This window comes from Ostrinia nubilalis, chromosome 28 (assembly GCF_963855985.1).
Source record: "Ostrinia nubilalis chromosome 28, ilOstNubi1.1, whole genome shotgun sequence".
NCBI lineage: Eukaryota > Metazoa > Arthropoda > Insecta > Lepidoptera > Crambidae > Ostrinia > Ostrinia nubilalis.
Window position 1 is genome coordinate 2897885 of NC_087115.1, and position 13523 is coordinate 2911407.

Sequence of the window (13523 nt, forward strand, 5' to 3'; positions counted from 1 at the left end):
TTCGTAGCGATTTTAAGTGCAATAGTGCAGGTTGGAGGTGCAATAGATTTATTAGTTTACCTTGTTGTGACCTGTTATGCTAAACTTAAACTTAAATTAGGTTTAAATATTAGTAAACACATGAAAAATTAATGTTAGTTAAAGTACAAAAACTGTAATCAAATTAGGTTTTATAACAAAACAACTACATAGTAGTAATTAAATGTAATTTTTACACACACTGTAAAGTATGGAAAAACGTTGTTGTCAACTTTTTGGTCACTTAGGCTAAGTTGCAGCACCTTATTTAACCGTAACAATATAACCGGTGCTTTTTGTATGGAGTTTGACAGATTTTTGACGTCTGTCAAAGTTAAATGAAGATGGTGCAACTCAGCCTTAGAGAGTCATCAAGTATTTGACGCAGCTGTACCTATTTGACCGTAGCTTACTGCCCTACATCATGTATGTTATGCCTTGTGTGACTTATTGTAAAATTTATATTAACGTTAATAACTTTCTGTTGTAATACAGATAACAAAATGTCTGACAGTGCTGCCACCTAGTGTATGTATGTGTAATGTGTACTAACTACGGGTTTGTCAAATAAATAATAGTCTGTGCTGAACAACCAATGCGTTTTATTAGGTTATGGGCCCAGTCCCGATTTTTTTGTAAAAATTACCAGTTTAATTCACATTGAGTTGCACAAGAATGGCTGTGAACTTGTTAGTAAACGTTCCCAAGTTACGCGGACGAGAAAATTATGACGAATGGGCTTTTGCCGCCGAAAATTACCTCCTCCTAGAAGGCTTGGAAAACAGCATCAAGCAGGAAGATTGTGATGGCGTCAACGCTTCAAATGATGCGAAGACAAAGGCAAAATTGATTATGACCATCGATCCGTCATTATATGTCCATATAAAAGGCGTAAACTCAACCAAGGCATTATGGGACAAACTCAAGAATATGTTTGACGACTCCGGTTTTACTCGCAGAATAAGTTTACTCAGAAACCTGATCTCAATAAGACTCGAAAACTGTGATAACATGACTGCATACGTTACTCAGATAATAGAAACATCTCAAAAACTTAGCGGAACCGGGTTCAACATAAATGATGAGTGGGTGGGCTCATTGCTTTTGGCCGGTTTACCAGAGAAATATGCGCCGATGATAATGGCCATTGAACACTCCGGAATTAATATAACAGCAGATGCAATCAAAACAAAATTATTGGATTTAGAAGTCAGTACCGGAAGTGAAAATTGCATAGAAACAGCATTTGCCGCCAAACACGTGCAGCGTAACAAATATGGCGTCTCTCATTCGTACAACAACAAAAGTAATAATTCAGCAATGAGAAATACGCAAGCTGAGTCAAGTAATTCAAGTATGAAATCGACCAATGGAAAGACAATAACTTGCTATAATTGTAAAAATGTTGGCCACTTCAAGAATAAATGCCCATACAAGAACAACAAAGCATTCCAGAAAAATAAACAAATGAATGCATTTAGTGCCGTATTTTTGAATGGCTCATTTAGTAAGCAAGATTGGTACATTGACTCCGGGGCAAGTTTTCATATGACATGCAACAAAGACTGGTTGAGAAATGTGTCTGAAAATCCACAAGTTACAAGTATTATAGTTGCCAACAACAACAAAGTTGAGGTTATGTGTTGTGGTGAAGTACAAGTTACAACTTCTGTACATGGCAAAGAGTGTGATGTGATCATAAAGGATGTATTGTATGTACCCAGCTTGGCCACCAACCTGATATCTGTGAGCCAAATGATCAACAATGGAAGCAAACCATCTTTCAAGTCTGATGAATGCCGTGTATACAACCAAAACAATATGTTGATAGCTACAGCATCACTGGAGAATGGCATTTACAAGTTGAACTTGAGTGAAAATACCAGTTCTTGTCCAGCAGTAGCAGCAGTGGTTGACAACAGAACTTGGCATAGACGGATGGCACATATCAACAGCAGAGCTCTTAATTTGATGAAAAATGGAGCAGTTGAAGGCATAAATTTTCCTGATGAAAGCAACATAAACATGACAAGCTGTAAAGTATGTTGTGAAGGGAAGGCAACCAGGTTACCTTTCACACATGTTGGCACAAGAAGCTCTGATGTTCTGGAAGTGATACATGCTGACATTTGCGGCCCAATGGAGACAAAGTCAATTGGAGGCTCCCGCTACTTTCTGACTTTAGTAGATGATTATAGCCGCATGTTGTTCATCTATTTTTTGAAGAGTAAAGATGAAGCACTGAATTGTTTTAAGGAATTTAAGAGTATGGTAGAAAACCAAAAGAATAAAACAATTCAAGTATTTAGAACAGACAATGGTAAGGAATTCTGCAACAGTGCCTTTGATAGTTTTTTGAAGAGTTGTGGAATAATACACCAGAGAACCAACCCCTATACTCCGGAACAAAATGGTTTAGCTGAAAGACTAAATCGTACCATCATAGAAAAAGCAAGATGCTTACTGTTTGACGCAAATCTAACAAAGAGGTTCTGGGCAGAGGCTTCGCACACAGCTGTATACCTGAGAAACCGTTCTATTTGTGCAGGTTTGAACAGCAAGACCCCTTATGAAATGTGGACAGGGCAGAAACCAAACCTTGAACATGTTCGCATCTTTGGTAGCAAGGTTATGGTCCACACTCCCAAAGAAAAGAGGTTAAAATGGGACAGAAAAGCTACAGAATACATATTGATTGGTTACCAAGATAATGTCAAGGGTTACAGAGTATATAATCCTAGCAATGGCACGATAACAACAAGTAGAAATGTCATAATAATGGAAAACAAAGATGATGATCACTGCAGCAATAGCCAAATGTTGGTAGAAAACAGTGAAGAGATATTGCAAAATGTAGTTTCAGAGGGGAATTGTGAACAGAATACCTCAGATGAAGAAATGGATAAATCTCTAGAATACCATGATGTTGATACTACTGTACCAACTGCAGAGGAACCTGAACCTGAAATACAGCCACCACCACCTGTAACACAGGAAGAATCTGGACGTGGAAAGAGAATAAGAAGACCACCTAAGAAGTATGGTTTTCTAAACATGACAGTTGCTAATGAAAATGAAATGGATGAAGGTTTTCTGACATTTACTGAAGCTATGAGTGGATCTGAACAGGAAAGTTGGAAGAAAGCTATTGCAGAAGAATTAAGATCATTTGAAGAAAACAGTGCATGGGAGTTAGTTAGTGTACCTGAAAATGGGACTCTAGTAAAATGCAAGTGGGTGTTTAAAAAGAAAAGTGATGTGGACAATAAAGTGCGTTACAGAGCTCGATTAGTGGCGAAAGGGTATTCGCAAGTGCCTGGTGTAGATTATGAAGAGACATTCTCTCCCGTTGTGAGACACTCGACATTGAGACTCTTGTTTGCCTTGTCAGTGAAATTAGGACTTAATGTAAGTCACTTAGATGTTACCACAGCATTTTTGAATGGTGAGTTGAAGGAAAACATTTTTATGGAATTACCTGAAGGTTTTAATAATGCTAAAGATTGTAATTGTGATAATAAAGTTTTGTTGTTGAAAAAGGCAATTTATGGCCTCAAGCAATCTTCTCGTGCATGGTACCAAAAAGTTGACACTTGTTTGAATGACCTGGGTTTTAAAAGATCTGAGCTAGAGCCTTGCCTTTATACAAAAATGAGTAATGATGTAAAGTTAATTATTGCCTTATATGTCGATGACTTTTTTGTGTTCTCAAATAATAGCACTGAAACTAGTAAATTAGTAGAAATATTGAGTCAAAAATTTAAGTTGAAAGATCTGGGTGAAATTAAAAATTGTTTGGGAATGCGTGTAACTGTTGATAAAGAACTGAATGTTATTAAATTAGACCAAGAGCAGTATATTGAGAAATTGTTAACAAAGTTTAATATGTCAAATTGTAAAATGTCTGATACTCCTATAGAAGTTAAAATTAATTTGGAAAAAGCTGAAGTTTGTGATAAACAATTACCATATCAAAGATTAATTGGCAGTTTGATGTACCTTGCTGTGTTAACTAGGCCTGACATTGGATATGCTGTAAGTTTCTTAAGCCAATATAATAATTGTTATGATAATTGTCACTGGACACATGCAAAAAGGATCTTGAAATACCTAAAGAAAACTAAAAGTTATTGTATACAATATGTAAATGATAAATTAGAATTGCATGGTTTTGTTGATGCCGACTGGGCAAGCAATTCTTTAGATAGAAAATCTTTTACTGGATATTGTTTTTTAATGTGTGGTTCTGTTATCTCTTGGCAAACTAAAAAACAGAGTACTGTGGCCCTGTCGAGCACCGAGGCAGAGTACATGGCAATTTCAGAAGCTTCCAGGGAAGCAATTTACTTGAGAAATTTGTTTATAGAAATTACTGGTGTGTCATGTACACTAAACTTGTTTAATGACAGTCAAAGTGCTCAAAAGTTGCTCAAAAATCAAATGTTATATAAAAGGTCCAAGCACATAGATGTGCGCCATCATTTTGTCAAAGATCTAATCACCAGCAATATAATTAAAGTTAATTATTTAGACTCGGGTAAAATGCCAGCTGATGTCTTAACAAAAAGTTTGCCATCTGTAAAACATTATTTTCTGTTAGAAAAATTAGGTTTATGTTTGTTGTGATTTATTAAAATGAAACATTTTGTTATAGAGGGGATGTTGTAATACAGATAACAAAATGTCTGACAGTGCTGCCACCTAGTGTATGTATGTGTAATGTGTACTAACTACGGGTTTGTCAAATAAATAATAGTCTGTGCTGAACAACCAATGCGTTTTATTACTTTCACCCCTTTGTGTTCGGTTCAGAGCAATCTTAAGAACTAAATGACTATGCAGGTATCTTTTTTTATCTTCTATTAGCCATTTAGTTTACGATCGCTCGAAAAAAAAATGGGCGCTTCCATACTTTTTCTCGCGCGTGTATTTGACGCAGAATGAGCCTATTAAATTGACTGAGCTGTCAATACTGTCAAAGAATGACTTACCGTGCTCCGTGAAGTGCCTCTCGAGTTCCTCGTGCGATATGTTGGTCTGAGTCGCCGGCGCCTCCGACGCGACCTCCTGCTCGGGCCGCGACCGGGAACATCTGGTGATGATTATATTTTGTTAATATGGCAACATTGGCTATAGTCTGGCACAAAATATAACAGAAGGTAAACATACTAAGCGCGCTCGAGCCACGCACACATAGACACCGCTCACGTACGCGTTATCAAGACTGTCTCGGACGAATGCGAGGCGCGACTGCGTTCGCTTGAGTGACGCTGCTCACGCGTTTGTGAAATTATTTTTTATGTGCGAAAATGAGTGAACAACAAAAAAGGGATATTATAACATTTGTTAAGTAGATGCGTTGCTTACACTCAACATTAAAAACTAAATTTTCGTTTTTTAAACTACCAATTGATTCCGGGAGGTAGGTAAGTAAGGTATTTATTTGTATTTCAATAGTTCGTTTAACATTGACAAATTGAAATTCAACTCAATTATTAGGAATATCGAAGTGTTTTAAAGAGGTTTTAGGAATTATTGGATAATAGTGTCAACCACCCAACTACATACTACGTCATACTACTTCCTTCTCGTGTATTTCTTTGCAAACTATTACTATAATAATAACGTACTAAACATAACTACATAATTATACGTTAATATTACGATAATGTGGATATCTGTTATTGTCTTTCTTCCATAGTATTAAAAGTTTCATTTTTCTATCATAACAAAATAAACGCAACACATGACAAGACAACCCTAGCGCGACGGCCGTGCGCAGGTATGCGAAGCGAAGTACATACATGAGTTTACCTTCTGTTATATTTTGTGAGTCTGGTCTGTAGAATTTTGTCCAATGACCCCAAGCTAACCATCCTTATCGTTCGCGCGTAATTATATTGCTGTCGCGACTGTGCGACGGGCGCCCGCAGTGGGTGTGCGAGCGCGAAAGCAATATAATTACGCGCGAGCGATAAGGATGGGTAGCTTGGGGTCATTGGACAAAATTCTACGTGCTCACAGACCGGGCTTTACCAGATATCTTGATAAGATTGAAGGTTTCGCCAAATAAAACGCGCTATAGCGGCAACACCATTTACCGATAACTCAAAAGCAGAACTTTTAAAAAACACACTTCATTCTAGTCTTAAAAACTCAATTCACTTTAAATCAGTCCAGTCAGCAGTGGCCGCGGCCTGCTGTAATGATGATGAAGCGGAGAGGGGAAGCGGAGACGCGGTACCTTGGGGGGGAATCGGATCGGAGTATCTGAGAGGGGAAGGGAAGCGGAGAGGAAGCGGAGAAGGGCAGTGGAGACCCGGAACCTTGGGTGGGGAGCGGGGACGCTGAGAGGGGAAGCGGAGAGGAAGCGGAGATGAAGCGGAGAGGGGAAGCGGAGACGCGGAATCTTGGAGGGGAATCGGAGCGGAGTATCTGAGAGGGGAAGGGAAGCGGAGGAGGGCAGTGGAGACCCGGAACCTTGGGTGGGGAGCGGGAACGCTGAGGGGAAGCGGAGATTAAGCGGAGAGGAAGCGGAGAAGCGGAGATGAAGCGGAGAAGCTCCATTATTACGTACCTGAGCATAGCATTGCTGCATCGTAGCGCGAGCTCGAGCCCGTCGAGCCAGCAGTGGCCGGGCCTGCTGTGATGATGATGAAGCGGAGAGGGGAAGCGGAGATGCGGATCCTTGGAGGGGGAGGGATTCGAGCAGAGTATCTGAGAGGGGAAGGGAAGCGGAGAGGAAGCGGAGAAGCAGAGACGAAGCGGAGATGGGCCGTGGAGACGCGGAATCTTGGGGGGAGCGGAGACGCTGAGAGGGGAAGCGAAGATTAAGCGGAGAGGAAGCGGAGAAGCGGAGATGAAGCGGAGAAGCTCCATTATTACGTACCTGAGCATAGCATTGCTGCATCTTAAGGCGAGCTCGAGCCCGTCGAGCCAGCAGTGGCCGGCGGCCTGCGACGGCGCGCGGAAGATCAGGTGCGCGGTCGGAAGCGGCTGCACCACTGCTCCTGTGGGTAGACGATAGAATAATTAGAAAATTCAATGCAAAACATAAACTTTATGTTTTGCATAAACTTTATGTTTTATGTCATAAAGCAATGGTAACTGAAAAGAAAATGAAAAATCTTTACTCAAATACCAATATTTGGTAAAGCCTGGTCCGCACACTCACTGCGGGCGCCCGTCGCACAGTCGCGACAGCAATATAATTACGCGCGAGCGATAAGGATGGGTAGCTTGGGGTCATTGGACGGGATTCTACGTGCTCACGGACCAGGCTTTACTTAACAATAGTGTTGCCGATCGATAGTCGACTATCGATAGTCTATCGATAGCCAAACTATCGCAAGACTATCGATTGGCCTATCGATAGTATCGATACTGTCGATACTATCGATAGCTCAAAACGAGGCAATACTATTGAATATGTGCAATACTATCGATACTATCGAATGTTCTAGACTATCGATAGTTTGGCAATTTACAATAGTATCGATTACAATATTTGGGTATAATAGTCAATAGGCACAACAATAGGGTTATTGGAATACTTGCATTATTTCATATAGTTAACCATAACATCCCCCTCTCGTAGCCATAATGGCCCCCCTGTCTGCCACATACCTATAGTCTCGTTATGGGGCCCCCTTGGCGCCCAGATGCTCTGCTCCAAAGGGTGGTAGAGCTTGAAGCAGAAGCCGTCCTTCTTGCTGGGACGCTCTATCACCTGGCACGACGTCAGCAGAACAAGCGTACCATTTGTAGGAAGGGTAGCTGATTTCCCCTGCCCCCGTCCCCCCTAAAATGCTACCTTTTAGACTTAAGTCTTGCCCCCACGAGGCTAGAATGCCCCCACGAGGCTAGAATGACCCCTCGCGGCTAGAATGTCCCTTCGAGGCTAGAATCCCCCCACGATGCTAAGAATTCCCCTTATCGAGGCTAGAATGCCTCCCTAGAGGCTAGAATGCCTCCCTAGAGGCTAGAATGCCTCCCTCGATGCTAGAATGCCCCCCCCCTCGGTGTCTGACTTGCCCCCTCGAGGCTAAGAATGCCCCCTATCGAAGCTAGAATGCTCCCATCGAGGCTAGAATGACCCATCGAGGCTAGAATGCCCCCATCGAGGTCAGAATGCCCCCTTGAATCTAAGAATTCCCCTTATCGAGGCTAGAATGCCCCCCTCGAGGCTATAACTCTCCCTCCTCGAGGCTAAGAATGCCCCTATCGAGGCTAGAATGCCCCCGTCGAAGTCAGAATGCTCCCCGTCAAAGTCAGAATGCCCATGTCGGGGCCAAAATGCTCCCCATTCAGATCCAAAATGCCCCCTATCTATCACGTACCTATAGTCTCGTTATGGGGCCCCCTTGGCGCCCAGATGCTCTGCTCCAGAGGGTGGTAGAGCTTGAAGCAGAAGCCGTCCTTCTTGCTGGGACGCTCTATCACCTGGCACGACGTCAGCAGAACAAGCGTACCATTTGTAGGAAGGGTAGCTGATTCCCCCTGCCCTACCTTTTAGACTCTTAAGTCATGCCCCCACGAGGCTAGAATGTCCCTTCGAGGCTAGAATGCACCGTCGAATCTAAGAATTCCCCTTTTCGAAGCTAGAATGCCCCCTATCGAGGCCAGAATGACCCCTCGAGGCTATAAAGCCCCCATCTGAGGCTAGAATGCCCCCATCAAGGTCAGAATGACCCCCAGTCTATCGCGTACCTATAGTCTCGTTATGGGGCCCCCTTGGCGCCCAGATGCTCTGCTCCAGAGGGTGGTAGAGCTTGAAGCAGAAGCCGTCCTTCTTGCTGGGACGCTCTATCACCTGGCACGACGTCAGCAGAACTGTGCCCACCCAGTGACTGCTCTGTGGAGGAAAAGAGACTTTATAAGAATGGAATAGAGTTCAAAACAGGGATGTTATGGATATCGGTAACCGTAACCGAAACTTTCGGATATCCGAAATAATAAAATATCCATAACGGTAACCGTAACCGATTCAAAAGTTTCGGATAGTTTCGCATGTAGGCAGTTAAAAATTGTTTTTTTTTTTTTTGTTTAGCATTATAAAGGCATAATAGCCTGATTGACCTTTATAAGCCATCTAGTATCAAATTTTATTTTTTTATTACTTTTTATTCGATGTAAAGTGTGTGGCGATAAATGAACCGTTTTGGACAACTATTGCAATTAGTATTCTAAGCACAGATATCCGTAACCGTAACCGAAACCGGTATAATATTATTCCTATATCCGTAACCGTATCCATAACCAAAACTACATATCCATAACATCCCTAGTTCAAAATAATAATTTGTTTAACTCTCAACGAGCCGGTGATAAAATAGTTATGTGGTAACAACCATTACTGCTCATTAGACAGACAGTAGTTTTCATCATCATCAAGTCATTTTTAGACCTATTTAGAGACGAATGGAGGTCTAATGCCCGTTTTCACCATGAATCTCTAACTTTTAAGTAACCCCTATGATGACACTTAACAGGCATTTTGTTTTCATGGGCCACTTAAAAATTAGGGATTGATGGTGAAAACGGGCATAAGCCTCAGCCTACGGATCTACCGGGGCAAAAATTTTATTGGGGCGCCCAACCTGCCAGCGTTTGAGATACTTAAAACGGTCGACTTCTCATAAGTTTGATGTGCCAGTCTGTTGTTTCATATTATTATTATCTTTCATCATTTCAGCCACAGTCCACTGCTGAACATAGGCCTCCCCCAATGACTTCCACATCACACGGTTGGTAGCGGCCTGCATCCAGCGCGTTCCTGCTACCTTTATCAGGTAGACGGTCCACCTTAATTAATTTATCTTTAATGTGTTCAAAAAACCTTACAGTCAGTGTCAAATAGGTTGTGACACCCAAAGCACCCAAAAGTTCGCAATACGTCTATGTTACAATGGAATAAGGTTGTCAACTTTTTGGTCACTTTGGGTGTCACGAACTACTGATGCTGACTGTACTTACATTCAGATTACTAACCTTTGCTTTAGGGCTCTTGTAAAGCAGCAGCAGACCGGGTTTGAGGACGCACCATAGCTTCGTCCACGACTTGAGCGAGCCTCGGACCTGCAGCAAACAATACCGTGGTAAGTAACCGCTCGAATATTGTGGTGAACCCACTCGTCACACAAGCATAATTAGCTTAGCACGAGAGGTTAAGGGGACTATTAGTAATTTGTGCATTAGAATTACTAAAAAGAATAAACTTTTTAACATAGCTGTCGGACTTCTTGGCGGGAATCTGAAGCGTCATGTTAGCGGTTTTGTTTTATTCCTCAAATTCGTGTTTGGGCGACTATTAATGTGTAATAATGGTGGATTATTAACCATTAAGTGTTCGTGAACGTGCATGAGTGTGGGCAAGTGAAACAAAACAGTGCATCGTGATTCTTCTGGTTCTGTCAAGTTGTCCATAGGTCTCAGTAAAGCACCACAACTTTACTGAGACTCAAGGGGTGGGAAGGGGTATCATCTATCATCCTTCATTATATCATTACTTGATCTCATTTTGTAACTCGTAATCACATAAATACTTGAAAATGGCACAAATCAAGTCGACCTCGACGTGTATTGCCAACATCATCAAAAAGAAGAAGAACATAGCTGTCACTACTGTCAACTGTAACACTGTCAATGTAGAATATGTCCATATTGTATGCCCATGCGGCGGAACACAGCTGATCTATTATAAAACTTTATGACTTGATTTATGTACCTGTGATTTTACAATTATACACAATTTGAATTTGAAGTATATTTTCAGGTGACACCTAAAACATAATATTATTTACGTTGAACGCTTCTTTCTATTGAATTATTAATTTTTATTCTTCTTTTCTTGAAGGCTGCCTCTCTTAGATTCCCCATGCCAAATCCGTAAGGATTTTCCTTGACATAGGACTAGGTAGTATAGTACAATGACCACTCTTCTTCTATCCAAAAGTGCTCTCTCCCTATAAGTGTTATCTCACTCTTTTATACTGCTCTTTCTCTCTTCTATAGTGCCCTATCTTTCCTAGTGTCCTCTGTCTCTCTCCTAAAGTGAATTCTCTCTCGTCAATCTTAAATCACACTCATTATCTCCTCAATGCTCTCTCCTAGTTTAATACATATTTACATACCTTGAGCCAATCAGCTAGCACGACGACCGACGGGTCCTCTATCGAATGTAGTAGTGCCGACGCGGCTCGCTTCTTCTCTCTCCTATAGTGCTGCCGCTGCGCCTTGTAGCTCTCTTTGCGGGATAGTGCCGTGCTAGCAGTGCGCGATATACCATCCTCTCTCTCCTATAGTGCTCTCTCTTTCCTATAGTCCCCTCTCTCTATCTCATAGTGCTCTCTCTCTCTCCTAGTTTGATATGTACATACCTTGAGCCAGTCAGCGAGCACGACGACCGACGGGTCCTCTATCGAATGTAGTAGTGCCGACGCGGCTCGCTTCTTCTCTCTCCTATAGTGCTGCCGCTGCGCCTTGTAGCTCTCTTTGCGGGATAGTGCCGTGCTAGCAGTGCGCGATATACCATCCTCTCTCTCCTATAGTGCTCTCTCTTTCCTATAGTCCCCTCTCTCTCTCTCATAGTGCTCTCTCTCTCTCTCATAGTGTTCACTCTCTCATATTGCTCTCTCTCTCTCTCTCATAGTGCTCTCTCTTTCATATAGTCCCCTCTCTCTCATAGTGCTCTCTCTCTCTCATAGTGCTCTCTCTCTCTCATAGTGCTCTCTCTCTCTCCTAGTTTGATATGTACATACCTTGAGCCAGTCAGCGAGCACGACGACCGACGGGTCCTCTATCGAATGTAGTAGTGCCGACGCGGCTCGCTTCTTCTCTCTCCTATAGTGCTGCCGCTGCGCCTTGTAGCTCTCTTTGCGGGATAGTGCCGTGCTAGCAGTGCGCGATATACCATCCTCTCTCTCCTATAGTGCTCTCTCTTTCCTATAGTCCCCTCTCTCTCTCTCATAGTGCTCTCTCTCTCTCCTAGTTTGATATGTACATACCTTGAGCCAGTCAGCGAGCACGACGACCGACGGGTCCTCTATCGAATGTAGTAGTGCCGACGCGGCTCGCTTCTTCTCTCTCCTATAGTGCTGCCGCTGCGCCTTGTAGCTCTCTTTGCGGGATAGTGCCGTGCTAGCAGTGCGCGATATACCATCCTCTCTCTCCTATAGTGCTCTCTCTTTCCTATAGTCCCCTCTCTCTCTCTCATAGTGCTCTCTCTCTCTCCTAGTTTGATATGTACATACCTTGAGCCAGTCAGCGAGCACGACGACCGACGGGTCCTCTATCGAATGTAGTAGTGCCGACGCGGCTCGCTTCTTCTCTCTCTATCCGAGAGGGAGTTCGAAATATGGTATGGGTAAAAGTAATCATTCCACACCATATTGGTTCTACCAGGCCTGTTCATCTCTGCGAGTTTACATCGAAAACAAAACACGGACGATGGCCCACCTACAGGACACTATTCGACAAGGCCTCACATACGAGCGAACATTGACTCACGCACGCGTAATTCTTGTGCATGATGGAAGAAAATAAAGAAAATGGTGTACTAAATACCGTGCAGTATTTAACTGCCTAAATAATAATAAAAACACAGAATGTACTTTTTTAAGTTGCCTCAAGACACTGAGAGGTAAATAAGTAGTGAATATCTTCTATAATATAAAAATGAATCGCAAAATGTGTTGGTAAGCGCATAACTCAACAACGCCTGGACCAATTTTACCAATTCTTTTTTTTAAATGTTTGTTGAAGTCCAAGGATGGTTTTTACAGCGAGAAAAGTTTGAATAATTTCCGGGTAAACCCTAAAAAACTCGAAACTTCACCCCTAAGGGTAAAACGGGGTCCACGCGTACGAAGTCGCGGGCGGCCGCTAGTTATTCATAATAATTCATGCTAAATCATGTATTTCCTCCGCCATTTTCCGCAGTTTGGCACCTCACGTCACATCATTTTCATTCCGCCTATAGACCCGACCTCTTCGACTGCTGCACTGCAAACACAGTCTGCATTCAACGGAGAACAAAACTCGCCTCCATTACTCGCCTTCCCATCAAAATAAGTGCGAGCTAATTGAAAGCGTGCTAGTCGGTGACTTACCGTCAGTTTCGAGCCTGTGGCAGACCTTTTTGGAGTCAAATTCTATTGCTCATATCTTAGACGAACTGTCCACTCGCTAACAGCTATCCTATGAACATTTCTGAGCTCTTGCTGGACGTCGATATCAGTCAAATAACGATTTCATAGAGAGTTTGACATGAAAAAACGGTCATCCCTCTGCGATGTGCACCGGCGCTGTTCAGAACTTGGTCTCGGGATAAAGCCACCAGTCTCCTGAAAGCGTCTTAAAACTTTAGAAACCCAAGACTGGCTTATGTGGAGCTGACGTGCGACAGCCCGCTGGCTGAGCCCTTCTTGCAATAGTGCAACGATTTGTACTGCTTCTGAAGGTGTAGAATCCCAGGTAAAGTGTCAAAAGAAGCGGAGATGTGTAAG

General features: G+C 42.5%; 1 protein-coding gene and 1 long non-coding RNA gene across 4 annotated transcripts in view; both read right to left on the reverse strand.

The window, feature by feature from the left end:
- LOC135085341 (oxysterol-binding protein-related protein 8-like) overlaps window positions 1-8485 on the reverse strand; it is a 39417-nt gene extending 30932 nt beyond the window's left edge. Inside the window, exons 1-3 of one of the 3 annotated variants that reach the window (XM_063980126.1) lie at window positions 8358-8485; window positions 6908-7028; window positions 5010-5110 (exon numbers count right to left, since the gene is read on the reverse strand). In XM_063980126.1, the coding sequence (XP_063836196.1) occupies window positions 5010-5110; window positions 6908-6915 (109 nt within the window). In that variant the 5' untranslated portion in view covers window positions 6916-7028; window positions 8358-8485. Of the gene's footprint in view, window positions 1-5009; window positions 5111-6595; window positions 6651-6907; window positions 7029-7644; window positions 7730-8357 lie in introns of those variants that run through there. The other 2 variants (XM_063980125.1, XM_063980127.1) reach the window with 2 other exon arrangements.
- A 247-nt stretch (window positions 8486-8732) lies between these two features.
- LOC135085362 (uncharacterized) lies at window positions 8733-11610 on the reverse strand. The gene is made up of 3 exons (XR_010260083.1): window positions 11397-11610; window positions 10009-10095; window positions 8733-8872 (listed from the first exon to the last, which is right to left on the reverse strand). It is a non-coding gene; the product is annotated as an uncharacterized LOC135085362 (long non-coding RNA).
- Window positions 11611-13523: the final 1913 nt, after the last annotated feature.